The sequence below is a fragment of the Panthera tigris genome, chromosome D1, assembly GCF_018350195.1.
Source record: "Panthera tigris isolate Pti1 chromosome D1, P.tigris_Pti1_mat1.1, whole genome shotgun sequence".
Lineage (NCBI taxonomy): Eukaryota > Metazoa > Chordata > Mammalia > Carnivora > Felidae > Panthera > Panthera tigris.
This window is the reverse complement of record NC_056669.1, coordinates 53,563,189-53,577,582: the sequence shown is the minus strand read 5'-3', so window position 1 is coordinate 53,577,582 and position 14,394 is coordinate 53,563,189. Positions and strand designations below refer to the sequence as shown.

At 49.0% G+C, this 14,394-nt stretch overlaps 1 protein-coding gene across 3 annotated transcripts in view; it reads left to right on the top strand.

The window, feature by feature from the left end:
• The window catches only part of USP35 (ubiquitin specific peptidase 35), a 57,927-nt gene that overhangs the window by 41,234 nt on the left and 2,299 nt on the right, over positions 1–14,394 (top strand). For all 3 annotated transcript variants that reach the window (XM_015536098.2, XM_042959536.1, XM_042959535.1), the window contains 4 exons: positions 9,227–9,320; positions 10,246–10,352; positions 10,871–12,125; positions 13,407–13,752. In XM_015536098.2, the coding sequence (XP_015391584.2) occupies positions 9,227–9,320; positions 10,246–10,352; positions 10,871–12,125; positions 13,407–13,574 (1,624 nt within the window). In that variant the 3' untranslated portion in view covers positions 13,575–13,752. The remainder of the gene's footprint in view (positions 1–9,226; positions 9,321–10,245; positions 10,353–10,870; positions 12,126–13,406; positions 13,753–14,394) is intronic.

Sequence of the window (14,394 nt, the reverse complement as noted above, 5' to 3'; positions counted from 1 at the left end):
GAGAGAGAGAGAGAATCCCAAGTAGACTCAACACTGTCTGTGTAGAGCCTGATGTGGAGCCTGAACTCACAAACCGTGAGATTGTGACCTGGGCTGAAATCAAGAGTTGGATGCTTAACTGACTGAGCCACCCAGGCACCCCAGCTTTTGCTTGTCTTTAAAACTCTTTGTCTCTTCTTCAAATTTGAGTGATCACCTTGCAGCGTAGAGTATTATTGGTTGGAAGTTTTTTCTTTTTTTTTTTCTTTTTGAGAGAGTACATGTGTGCAAGTGAGTATGAGAGGGGGAGAGGCAGAAAGAGAGGCAGATTCCAGGCTTCGAGCCATCAGCACAGAGCCCTATGCAGTGTTTAAACTCACAAGCCATGAGATCATGACCTGAGCTGAAGGTGGATGCTTAACTGACTGAGCCATCTAGGTGCCCCAGGAGGCACTTTGAATCTGCCCCACCAACTCTCCTCTGGCCTGTCCAGCTTCTGCTGGTGTTTTTCTCTTGGTGCTTTTAAGATTCTCCCTTTCATTTTTGACATTTTAATTGTAATGTTTCTTGTCGTGGCCGTCTTTGGGTTCATCTTCTTTGAAACTGCCTGGGCTTTCTAGACTTGGATGTCTGTTTCTTTCCCCAGGTTTGGGAAGTTTTCAGCTTGTTTCTTCAGATACATTTTCTACCCCTTTCTTTCTTCTTTTGGGACCCCTATAGTATGAATGTTACTCTGCTTGATGTTGTCTCAGAGGTCCCTTGAGTTTTCTTCATTTTTCTAAAATTCTGTTTCCTTTTTGCTGTTCTGAGTTCCATTGCTTTATCTTCCCGTTTGCTGCTTTCTTTTTTCTATAAATTTGTCCTCTTTATCACTGATTCACTGTTCTGCCTCATCCATCCTTGCCACTGTGGCATCCATCTGAGATTGCAGCTTAGTTATAGCCTATTTTATTTCATAGTCATCCTGACTAGTTTTTACTTCTTTTATCTCTGCAGAGAGGGATTTTAATCTATTTTTGATCCCAGCTAGTATTTTTATTACCGTGATTCTAAATTCTGGTTCAGACATCTTGTATCTGTGTTGATTAAGTCCCTGGCTGTCGTTTCTTCCTGCTCTTTCTTTTGGGGTGAATTCCTTCGTTTTGTCATTTTGAAGGGAGAAAAGGAATTGATAAGGTAAAAAATAAATATAAAATTAAAAAATTAAAAACAACACACACACAAAATCAAATAAATGATGCTAGATTCTAGGTGTGTTTTGATCTGGTTATTGAAAGGAGCTTGATAGAGACAAAAAGGAAGAGTTTGAAAATTTGAGAAAATGAATACAATGAAATAGAATAAAATGAAATGATGTAATGAAATAGGATTTGAAAAATATATGAAAAAGAAAAAGTAGAAAAAATATTTTTAATAAAAATTAAAAATAAAAATTTTTTCTCTTTCTGTATTCAAGGAAAAAAAAGAAACGAAAAAGAAAAATTGAATAGATGGACCAACGAATACACTGAAATACGTTTGAAATTACATTGGTTTCCCCTAGAAGTCAAACCATGAAGCACTTTATAGCCTATAAACTAAGCAGGTGGAGAGGTTTGTGGTGTTCCTGAAGAGTGAGGTTGGCCCAGTTGGGCGGGGCTTAGTGTAACAGCTCTGTTCTCCACTAGATGGTGCTACTTAGCTTACTGGGGTGGATTGTTCTGGCTTGTAGGTGTGTATGCACATGCACAAGGGGTGAAAATGACATCATCCAGCTACTCAGTCTCTGGTATTGGGTCTCTGGTATTGGAACTCTATGCTCTCCCTGACTAGCAATTGCGCACCCATCCTTTGTCTCCAGCTTCCATCCCCTCCCTGCTTTTACACTGTCTATGACCAAGCTGTCAGGTTGCCAGGTGGCACCTCCCTCCTGAGTTTTATCTCAAACATGGCTATTTTCCGACCCCTCACTTCTGAGGAACTGCGGCTTTGACTTGCTCAGATCCTCTGGGGGAGGGTCTCAGAGCATTGGCCAGGTGCCAGTCAAGCATGGTTCTTGGGACCATGCTGCTGCTGATGCCCAGAGAGTGCGGCTAGGCGCCAGCCTGCCCCAGAAGAAGTTCACGCTATCGTGTAGCAGCAGTGTTTCAGAGATCATGGAAAATCACAACACATGTCTGGCACCAGGCTTCACCCTCAATGACCTTCCTCCAGCACCATTGAATGTGGTTGTTCTCTGGGGGCTGCTGGGACCTGGTGGCTGCAGAGCCTCTACCAAAAGCCCTTCCAGCGGTGGAACCACTTCTTCCCGTGTGGCCTGAGAACCTCCCAGACCCCACTGTGCTGCTGGGGATTTGCCTTTCCCACCAGAGCACTGCCAGGTATTGAGCTGTGGAGTTTCAGACTCTAGGCTCCCCCTGTTTATAGAGTCCTAATGGAATTTAAGCCCTCTCCTTTCTCCCTTTTTAGTTCAGTCCCTGTGGCTGTTTCTACTTTTCCACTTTTTCTCCAGCTGCTTTTGGCGGGGTTGGGGGTGCTTTTCCCAAACTCTCCCCCCTACCCCCATCTCCGTCCTCTCTCCGCACACAAAAACAGCTCCCTGCCCTCTGCGGCTTCTCTCTCCCCGAGTTCATCTCTCCGTGCCACGTACCTACTGAGTTCTGTAGTTCAGGTTGTGCAGATTGTTGTGTTAATCCTCAGATCAGTTATCTAGGTGTTCAGGATGGTTTAGTGTTGATCTGGCTGCATTTCATGGACGCGAGACACACGAAAAACTTCCATGCTGTTCTGCCATCTTGGCTCCACCCCGTGATTTCTTCTTTCATCCATTCTGCTGTTGAGCTGCCTTAATGTATTTTTCTTTGGAGTGGTTGTATTCTTCAGCTGTGTGACTTCTGTGTGGTACTTCCTTATGTTTTCTGGTTTTCTCTTGAGGTTCTCACTGTTCATCCACTCCTCCCCAAGATTGGTGAGCATCTTTATGCCCATTAATTTGAATTCTTTATCAGGTAGATTACTTATCTCCATATCCTTAAGGTCTTTTTCTGAGGCTTGTCTCATTCTTTTGTTTGGAGCACAGTTCTGTTTCCTCATTTCGCTTGATTCTGTGTGTGTGTTTATTTCTATGTATTAGGTAAAATAGCTGCCTCTGGTGATTTTTGTTCACCTTTGCCCTAGTTCTTGGTCATCTCTTGAACTTTCGTAATTAAAAAAAATATTTTTTTTTAATTTTTTAATTTACACCCATATAGTTAGCATATAGCAATACTCCTATTTCAGGAGTAGATTCCAGTGATTCATCCCTGTGTCTAACTCCCAGTGCTCATCCCAACAAGTGTCTTCCTTAATGCCGCTTGCCCATTTAGCCCATTCCCCCACCCACAGCCCCTCCAGCAACCCTCAGTTCTCTGTATTTAAGAGCCTCTTATGTTTTGTTCCCCTCCCTGTTTTTATATTATTTTTACTTTCCTTCCCTTATGTTCATCTGCTTTGTATCTTAAATTCTTCATGAGTGGAGTCATATGATATTTGTCTTTCTCTGGTTGACTTATTTTGCTTAGCGTAATACCCTCTAGTTCCATCCATGTTGTTGCAAATGACAAGATCTTATTCTTTTTGATTGCCGAGTAATACTCCATTGTGTATATGTGTATATGTGTGTGTGTATACACCACATTTTCTTTATCTGTTCATCTGTCGATGGGCATTTGAGCTCTTTCCATACTTTGGCTATTGTCAATAGTGCTGCTATAAACATTGGGGTGCATGTGCCTCTTCAAGACAACACCCCTGTATCCCTTGGATAAATACCTAGTAGTGCAGTTGCTGGGTTGTAGGGTAGTTCTGTTCTTAATTTTTTGAGGAACCTCCATACTGTTTTCCAGAGTGGCTGCACCAGCTTGCAGTCCCACCAACAATGCAAAAGAGATCCTCTTTCTCCGCATCCTTGCCAACATCTGCTGTTGCCTGAGTTGTTGATGTTAGCCATTATAACAGGTGTGAGGTGGTATCTCATTGTGGTTTTGATTTGTATTTCCCTCATACTGAGTGATATTGACCATTTTTTCATGTGCCATTTAGCCATCTATCTGGATGTCTTCTTTGGAAAAGTGTCTGTTCTGGTCTTTTGCCCATGTCTTCACTGGATTATGTTTTTTGGGTGTTGAGTTTGGTAAGTTCTTCATAGATTTTGGATACAAACCCTTTATCAGATACGTCATTTGCAGATACCTTCTCCTACTCTGTCAGTTGCCTTTTAGTTTTGCTGATTGTTTCCTTCGCTTTGCAGAAGCTTTTTATCTTGATGAGGTCCCAATGGTTCATTTTTGCTTTTATTTATTTCCCTTGCCTCTGGAGACATGTTGGGTAAGAAGTTGGTGTGGCTGAGGTCAAGAGGTTTTTGCCTGCTTTTTCCTCTAGGATTTTGATGGCTTCCTATATTACATTTAGGTTTAATCTATTTTGAGTTTATTTTTTAACATTTTTATTCATTTTTGAGAGACAGAGATAAAGCGTGAGCAGGAGAGGGGCAAAGAGAGAGGGAGGCAGAATCTGGAGCAGTCTCCAGGCTCTGAGCTTTCAGCACAGAGCCCGACATGGGGCTTGAACCTACAAACCGTGAGATCATGACCCGAGCCGAAGTCGGACATTTAACCGACTGAGCCACCCAGGCGCCCCCATTTTGAGTTTATTTCTGTGTATGGTGTAAGAAAGTGGTCCAGGTTCATTCTTCTGCATGTCGCTGTCCAGTTTTCCCAGCACCACTTGCTGAAGAGACTGTCTTTATTCCATTGGATATTCTCTCCTGCTTTGTCAAAGATTAGTTGGCTATATGTTTGTGGGTCCATTTCTGGGTTCTCTATTCTGTTCTGTTGATCTGAGTGTCTGTTCTTGTGCCAGTGCCATACTGTCTTCATGATTACAACTTTGTAAGACAGCTTGAAGTTGGGATTGTGATGCCTCCTGCTTTGGTTTTCTTTTTCAAGATTGTTTTGGCTATTCAGGGTCTTTTCTGGTTCCATACAAATTTTAGGATTGTTTGTTCTAGCTCTGTGAAGAATGCTGGTGTTATTTTGATAGGGATTGCATTGAATATGTAGATGGCTTTGGGTAGTATCGACATTTTAGCAGTATTTTTCCAATCCATGAGCATGGGTTATTTTTCCATTTTTTTGTGCCTTTTTCAGTTTACTTCATGAGCTTTCTCTAGTGTTCAGTGTATAGATTTTTCACTTCTGTGGTTAGATTTATTCGTAGGTATTTTATGGTTTTTGGTGCATTTGTAAATGGGATCAATTCCTTGATTTCTCTTTCTGTTGTTTCATTATTGGTGTATAGAAATGCAACTGATTTCTGTGTATTGATTTTTATATCCTGTGACTTTGCTGAATTCATGGATCAGTTCTGGCAGTTTTTTGGTGGAATCTTTTCGGTTTTCCATAGAGAGTATCATGTCATCTGTGAAGAGTGAAAGTTTGACTTCTTCCTTGCTGATTTAGATGCCTTTTATTCTTTTGTGTTTTCTGATTGCTGAGACTAGGACTTCCAACACTACGTTAAACAACAGCGTTAAGAGTGGACATCCCTGTCATACTCCTGACCTTAGGGAGAAAGCTCTCAGTTTTTCCCCATTGAGGATATTAGTGGTGGGTCTTCATATATAGCTTTTTTCATCTTGAGTTATGATCCTTCTATCCCTACTTTCTTGAGAGTTTTTATCAAGAACTTTTGTGATTTTTCTAAACCACCTGATTTATTCTTGATATGTACCTATTAATATGACCCTATATGAGGGTGTGCCAAGACCAGTCAGTGATCTAAGGGGAGGGATCTCATTTACCACCTGGTTTCAGGTGATGGGAAGCCAGACTCTTGGGCATTGGCTTTTAAGTATACAAATATATTCAGCCCTATGTTGCTATAGTAGTAGTCCCTGCTGGCCTCCAGACCAGGAGATCTGGAGGTGTCTCCTGGACAGCAGTTTTAAAAATCTCAGCTCCAGACAAGCATAGAAGCTCCTTTCTGGGAGTTGTGTCTAGGTAGCGAGATGAAGGCTGTGTGTGAGGATGGCATCTCCTTCTATTCCCTGGAAGTCCTTCTTAGCCTCCCGATGTGTGGAAAACCCGAAGCCTTTCCCTTAGGCTGATGCTCTGGGCTAAGTATTTGGCCTTTTTCACAGGAAGAATTGGGTTGTGTTTCAGTCTGTTGTCTGTACAGCGCCCTGGGGGTGGTAGCCTGCCAAGAACTGTCTTTCTGTTTGTTACCTTTCTGTGGAACTCACTAACACTGGCCCTGTCGGGCCACCAGCACCAGTCAATCAAGTGGTGTCTGTCTCCTGTGTGGATTGTGCATACCTACTCACTTTAGCAAGGCAGCCAGACATGTCAGGGTGGGCGGGGGGGGGGGGGGCTTCAGAAAGACAACAGAAAAATGTCATGACTGCGTATGCCTTTGGACTTCAGTAGTATGGTGGGAGAGTGCCCTGTCTCTGCACGCATGCCAGCTTTGGTGGCGGGGTTGGGGGAGGACTGTTGCATGTATCTGCAGTAGCAGATTTTAGCCAGGGAGTGGGAGAACTCTGTGACAATTTGTGTTTGCCTGCCCCAGCTGGAGAGCAGGGGAACACTGCCACCACCTGTGCTCTCTGGCCTCAGCAGGTGTCATGATCCTGCTTGCTCTCCTGTCCAGGAAGGTGGTGGGTGGGTGCCAGGACCGAGTTTGCCCGCCTGTGCCAGCAGTCTCTGCGGAGTGAGGCGGTGGTGTCCACCAGTGCCTCCGTCTCCAGGGAGCATCTCAGCTGTCCCCTGCTCCTCCAGCTGTTGTCCCCAGATCATCAAATGAATTTTTCTAACATATAGTTTAGATGCTTTGCAAACTGTTGTTTTTTCACTCGATCTCAGGGCAAGCCCTCTAAGAGGGGAATCTCTGTTTACTGTAGCACATTGGGACCCTTGGTTTTCCCAGTCAGATATTCTGGGGGCTCGTCTTTCCAGTGCAGATCCCAGGCACTGGGCTGCCAGATGGGAGGCATCAACTCCCCTGTTCCCTGGGAGAAGCACCTGTCTAGTGACGTCCCTCCCAGTTTTGTGTCTCTGCCCCCAAGGGTGGGGGGGTTTTTTGCAAGACAGTGTTTCTGCATCTCCTAGCATCTCAGTGTGGCCCTTCTCTCCTTTGTTGTGGAGAAGCAGTTCCTCTAGATTTCAGATCTTTTTCAGAGGGAAACAGTCCATAGGTAGCCGTAGATGGAGTGTGTCTGTGGAGTTCAGGACCTTACTACACCACTGTGTTGGACCCTCACTACCCCTGTATTTGGCCCAGTTTTTAATCGGTCATTGGTTTTCTTCTGTTGAGTTTTAAGAATTATTGGTACATTTTGGAGAATATGCCTTTATCAGATAGGTCTTTTGCACATATTTTCTCCTAGTCTCTGGCTTATCTTTTAATTCTCTTGATAATGTCTTTAACAGAAGATTTTAAAAGGAAATCCAGTTTGTCAATTGTATTTTTAGATTTTGTTTTTGGTGTTGCATCTAAAAAGGTGGCACCATACCCAAGGTCGTGTAGTTTTTTCCTTTGTTATCTTCACAGAATTTTATGGTTTTGCATTTTATATTTAGGTCTGTGATCCATTCCGAGTGAATTTTTGTGATGTCAGGTACATGTTTAGGTGTTTGTATATATAAGTTTGTTTATTTTGAGACAGGGAGAGAGCTCAAGTGCACGGGCAGGGGAGGGGCAGAGGAAGAATCCCAAGTAGGCTCTGTGGTGTCAGTGCAGAGCCCGACTTGGGGCTTGATCTCACGGTTTGTGAGATCATGACCTGAGCTGAGATCAGGAGTTGGACATTTTAACTGACTGAGCTGCCCAGGCGCCTCATAGATAGATATATTCATTCATTCATTCATATTCTCTCTCTCTCTCTCTCTCTCTCTCTCTCTCTCTCTCTCTCTCTCTAGTTTTAATGTAGATGTCTAATTGTTCCAGCACCATTTGTTGACAAGACTCTTTGCTCCTTTTTTTTTTTTTTTTTTTTTTTTTTCCTTTGCTCCTTTGTCAAAGGTCAGTTGACTATATTTGTGGGGGTCTATTTCTGGGTTCTCTGTTATATTCTGTTGATCCATTTGACTCCTCTTTCATCACCACATTTAGACATCTTTTTAAAAATTAATAGAGCAGGTAAGCTTTGCTTCACCTTATGGTATGACCTCAAATTGGTTTCTCCTCTCTGAGCTTCAGATACACTAGGGGGAGGTTGGAGCTAATCTTTAGCACTTCCTAACATGTATACTTCTCAGACCTGGTGAAGGATTATTTTTTTCCAGCTTAGAGTCTGCTCAGACTGTTAAATCTCTGTAAAATATGGTCAGATGACTTACTGGGAGAAAGGCCATGGGCTTATATGCTCATAGGTCAGATCACTATACATGTTGCTAAGTGCTCATTCAGCTTCTGAAATTAAAGTCTGTGGGTACATGTTCCTAAATGCTCACTCAGCTTCTGAACTTAAACTTTGTGGCAGACAGGTAGGTGGACCACACTTTGATAACACTGTTATATGCAGTGGGCTCAGGTTGGAAAGATGCCTGACCTGTTTGCCTAGAGCTGCTTGTGAGAACAGCAGCTGAGGTGAGGCCTGAGAATTGGCTTGTTCCAAGTAATGCGGGTGTCAGCGGTATGATCTTGTCTCCTCCAGGATCATACTCTGTTGCTGGGAGTCAGTCTGGCCCCACTGTGTCCCCTTTATTTAGCAGACTCCTCACTCTTGACCCCTGCCCTCACTCGGAGGCAGGGGAACCGCTCGGCGTGGTCCTAGGACCATGGTGCAGGGGCCCTAAGAAGGGGCTGTAAGAGAGGACTTGGAGGGTCAAGGTTGGAGCAAGGCCTGCTGCTCTGGGTAGGTCTGAACACCATTTCCGAGGGAAGGAGGAGACGGGCGTGAATGGCTGCGGTGGCTGGTGATGATCCATACTGGCACAGACTCTGGTGCATGCCCGAGACTTCCAGCCTTAGAACTCCAGGACCATAGGATCTTAGCACCTTTGAATCTTTGAACTTGGAGTCATGAGCTGTCTGAACTGGAAGGAGCTGCAGGGGTCACCTCATGGTCTAAGCTGGGTTATTCATCTGCTCTTCTTCCCCGGCCCCCGATGCAGACTTGAGATTGAAATGGCTGTTTTGCCTTTAACTGGCTGCCCTGTTTGTGCTGTGGGTGAGTAGGGGCTCCTTGGATGCCCTTGGCTTACCTGGATGCTTTTGCTTTATTTTGAAGCTTCAGACACTGTGTGCTCAGATTGACAGAGAACAACTCACAGCCCTTGATGACCAAGCTGCAGTGGCTCTTTGCCTTTCTGGAGCACAGCCAGGTGAGTGCAGGGGGAGTTGGGGTGTGGTGGAGAGGAGGCTCTGGTCTGACACCCTTCCCTTCCCCAGGACCTGTCTGCATCTGCCTCTAAGTCCCTGCTTCCTGATGTAAGCTGTTCAGCCCCAGGTTGGGGCTGGCACGGGTTCATGGCCAATTTAGTGCCTTGTGGGACAGGAGAGGGAGTGTCTCTTTGAGCCCCTTCTGTGTTCTGCCCACCTGTCTCCCCTCAGTGATTCACTCCCTCACATTAGATGCTGCTTTGCTCATCTGTCATTTTGGAGCACTTGCACTGCCAGTCACCCTGAGGGGTGTTAATTGTTTTGTTCACGGTCCCCGCCCTCATGGAACCTAAAGCCCTTAGCCAAGCGTTATGTGAGGCCCTGTGGGGGCCACGGAGGTGAGTCAGCTACAGCTCCTGCCTTCACGGAGCTCCCAGTCTGCTGGGGGAGGCAGACCTGCAGCTAACAACGGTCGTGCTCCAACAGAGGGAGGCGCACTGTGTCGTATGCTCGCAAGGGAGGGAGGGGAGCAGACGATTGTGATGGTGGAGGGGATCACTGGGAAGATGGCACAGAACAGGCATCGGCACATCTGGGACTTGAACTCTTTAAGTTTTCGATGGAGGAAAGGTATTTTAGGCAGAAGGAATGGCATTGAACAGGGTCTGGAGATGTGTCAGGAAAGAGTGAGTTCTTAGAGGATTGTTCTTCTCCATGAACCTAATGCCATGCTCATAGGCTGCATGGCCTTGGTGGGATGGGATGGGTCAGGTCAGGTACAACTAGGAAGGGGGAAGACTTCAGAGAGGAGGCCAGATGTTTGGGACAGAGAATCCCCAGGTGGACCCTCAGGCCTAGCACTTGGCCGAGCTGGTTAGTGAGTGGCCTCCTGCTCCTGACCCCGTCTTTCATCTGCATTGGTCCTAGAGGCCTGCCATTTCTCCAGAGAATTTCTTGTCTGCATCCTGGACACCCTGGTTCAGCCCTGGCACCCAGCAGGACTGCTCTGAGTACCTGAAGTACCTGTTGGATCGGTGAGGGCGGCCAGACCTGGCTCTGCATGGGGGCTTCAGGGCTGGAGAAGGGTGCCTGTGGGATAGTCTGTGTCTCCGGCCCTGTTGCCTCCTCCTGGAAACGGGTGCCACGCTGCACTTGTGGAAAGCGTAATGTGTGTGGAGGCGTGTGAGGGGTGGGCAGGGTCTGCGTGTATGACCGGGGAGGGGTTAGTATGTGCACACGCGTGTGCTGTGCTTGCCTGAGTGCAGGGGCGCGTGTTCAGCATAGCTCTGGGGGCACGTGCACGCAGGTACGGCCTGTCTTCGTGTGGCAGGTTTGTGTGTCTGTATGGCGGGGGGGTATGTGGCACATGTGCTTGGCTTGTGAGTGTGCACGTGCATGGATGACATTTTGCACACCTGTGTGTAGTCCCTGTGCGGACGCATGCACACATCTAAACGTGTGGCCTGCAGATAAGGTAGATGGCACAAATCAGGCCCGAGCACGGGGCAAGGATCTGTGCCTGTGTGTGAACGCCCTGCGCTCTCTGCTCCAGGCTACACGAGGAGGAGAAGACGGGGACCAGGATCTGCCAAAAGCTCAAACAGTCCAGCTCGCCCTCCCCACCGGAGGAGCCCCCCAGCCCAAGTCCCACCTCTGTGGAGAAGATGTTCGGAGGCAAGATTGTTACTCGGATACGCTGCCTCCACTGCCTCAATGTCTCCTCCAGGGAAGAGGCCTTCACGGACCTCTCTCTCGCTTTCCCCCCCACCGACCGCTGTCGCCGCCGCCGCCTGGGCTCAGTGATGCTCCCTGCAGAGGACGTTGGGGTCGGGGACCCCCCGTCACCATCCCAAGCCCAGGTTCCAAGCAGGGTGGGTTCTCGGAGGCAGAGGAAACATTGCGTCACGGGGGATGCCCCCGGTGCCGTCCTGGACATTGAAGGTCTGGGCCCCCACGGACCTGGGGGGCAGATCAGTGGGGAGGAGAAGGTGGAGAGGCAGGAGGAAGTGGAGGAGGAAGCTCGGGAGGAGGAGAGGCCCCGAGAGCAGGAGGAGGAGGAAGAGAAAGAGAAGGAGGCGGTGGCAGAGGAGGAAGAGAAGGCTGAGAAGGAGAAGGAGGCAGAGACCGCAAAGGAGAAGGAAGAGGACGGCTCGGGGCCAGGGAGCCAGAGGGGCGCCGCCGGGGAGGGCTCCCGGTCCGTCCTGGACCTGGTCAACTACTTCCTGTCCCCCGAGCGGCTGACGGCGGAGAACCGCTACTACTGCGAGCCTTGTGCCTCGCTGCAGGACGCCGAGAAGGCAGTGGAGCTGAGCCAGGGGCCGCGCTACCTCATCCTGACCCTGCTGCGCTTCTCCTTTGACTTGCGCTCCATGCGCCGCCGCAAGATCCTGGACGACGTCTCCATCCCCTTGCTGCTCCGCCTGCCCCTGGCGGGGGGCCGCGGCCAGGCCTACGACCTCTGCAGTGTCGTCGTGCACTCGGGAGTGTCCTCGGAGAGTGGCCACTACTACTGCTATGCCCGTGAGGGCGCCGCCCGCCCGGCCCCCTCTTTGGGCGCTGCGGACAGGCCCGAGCCCGAGAACCAGTGGTACCTGTTCAACGACACTCGGGTGTCCTTCTCTTCCTTCGAGTCCGTCAGTAATGTCACCTCCTTCTTCCCCAAGGACACGGCCTACGTGCTCTTTTACCGGCAGCGGCCTGGGGAGGGGCCTGAGACCGAGCCGAGCTCTCCCAGAGGTCGGGCAGAGCCCACCCTCCACAAAGACTTGATGGAGGCCATTTCCAAAGACAACATCCTTTACCTGCAGGTGAGCAGGCCCACCTGGGCTGGGGCTGAGCTCCTGGGTGGAGGGCTTCCCGCACAACCAGCAGCTTGGATGCGTTATTGCTCCACTGTGTCCTCCTTTTCTTTTTAATGTTTGTTTGAGAGAGAGAAAGCACACTTTGGGCGGTCGGGGGGGGGGGGGGAGGCCAGAGAGAGAATCCCAAGCAGGCTGCACCTCACATTGAGATCATGACCTGAACCCACATCGAGAGTCTCAACCAACTGAGCCACACAGATGCCCCCATCTCTTTTTTTCATGTTTATTTTGAGAGAGAGAAAGCTTGCATGAGGGGAAGGGTGGAGAGAATTCCAAGCAGGTTCCACAGGGGGCTCCAGCTCACTGTGAGATCATGACCTGAGCCACCCAGGTGTCCCATCTCCTTTTTCTGCTGTCCTTTCATCAGCTACTTTGTGCTGGGAATATGTTGGCGGACTAGACAGACATAATCCTTAACTTCAGAGGAACAGACTTTCCGTTATTTGTTAACATTTGTCTCGTGTACCTGAAGGAGCAACACGGGGTTTTGTGAATGAAGAGTTGAGGCTTCCAGGGGGTACCCGGGGACCACCCTGCCCCAAACCTCTTCTCATGTGCCATCTACTCCCCTCTTTGGAGTCAGGGGCAGTATCAGAATACTTAGCAGCTGGAACAGCAGAGTAGTCACAGGACCCGTGGACATTAAGTGCCAGGTAGTCGGTGTTTTGAGTGGGGATAGCAGGCCTGATTGTACATTTCTGCTGGGCTGTCAGAGGCAGGGCCAGCGGTAAGGAGTCTCCGTGAGGCTGGCCTCAGTTCAGCCTGAGGAAGACGTGTCTCACCGGTGAGTTTGTTCTTAATGCCTTGAGAGGCAGTGAGCTGGACAGTTGCATCAGGAAACCTGTGGAGAGGTCCCTGTGCGCTGTGACTTGATCTTTAAGTCCCTGGACCCTCCTCCCTGGTGCCATGTCAGGCCCTTGTTTGTTATTCATAGTCTTGTATGAATGCGTTTCTTTTATAAAACCGAGGGGCTGAGAGATTTTACTGGGAGAAGGAGGAAAGGTTTTGAAGCTGAGATACAGGGTAGAAGGATGGATCCTCTCCAACCCATCCTCCCACTGAACTGCAACACTCCTTGGGCAGAAGCTGTGGCCCCAGGGGCCGTGGGAGACACTCAGAGATGCTGTGCTGGACGGCAGTAGGGCAGGGAGTGAGGGGAAGACTCTGGCTTCAGAGCCTGAATGTTAAGCCTCCCCCCTGCCTCCCCCGCCCCATCTGTGTTTCCAGGAGCAGGAGAAGGAGGCACGGAGCAGGGCGGCCTACATCTCTGCACTCCCAGCATCTCCGCACTGGGGGAGGGGCTTCGATGAAGACAAGGATGAGGACGAAGGCTCTCCGGGAGGCTGCAATCCTGCAGGTGGCAATGGCGGGGACTTCCACAGACTGGTCTTCTAATGTGGACTCTTCCCCAGCCTGAAACCTCAGGGGAGGCCTTGACCCCTTCCCTCTGGGAACTGGGTGGGGATGGAGGTGCTCTGCCAGGTGGGGTCTTGAGGAGGCGGGAGAGGTGGAGAGGATGCTTCTGGGACACCGGTCCTCAGCCTGAAGGGTCTGCAGAGACTCGGATATGGAGGTGAGCCCCAAGCCCCTGACACTGGGATCAGCCCCTTTAAGATTTTACACCCAAGTGTCCTGGTCAACTTGAAGCAGCTTCGATGGACACTGTCTGGGCCTTGTCCCCCTGTCTCCCCAGCAGGGCTGAACTCCACAGCTCTAGTGTTTTGGCATCAAGTAGCATTTCCCTTTCTAGCTCCTTTCAGACAATCCTATTGCTCTCTACTATAAAAAGCAGAGCAGCATGTGGGGACCTGTGTGTCACAGTGGTGGCCACCTTCTTGTTTCTCTGAGGGGGGTTTCAGAGGCACTGTGTGTGGTTGCCTGCACCCGTTGTACTTTTTTGAGAGGAGTGGACGTGGGAAGCAGCCTGGCACAGGATCAGAGACGGTCTCCCTCCACACCAGTGGTGCGTAGAGGGGGGGACAGTCCCCTCGTCACAGCGGGAGACCCTTAATCCCCAGTCCCCCTCCCCCCCTAGCCTGCCTCAGTGCCTGAGATGCCACCTTTTGCATCCCCTTTCTGGTGAAGATAGAGAATCCTTATTTTACTGCAAATGTGTTTGTGTTGCTCGCGAAGCCATTGTCCGTCCTGAGGAAAGCTGGCTGGCTCAGCTCCTCATCAGTTGGCTTTAGAGCGCGGCCTGGGGGCTGGTGGGGGG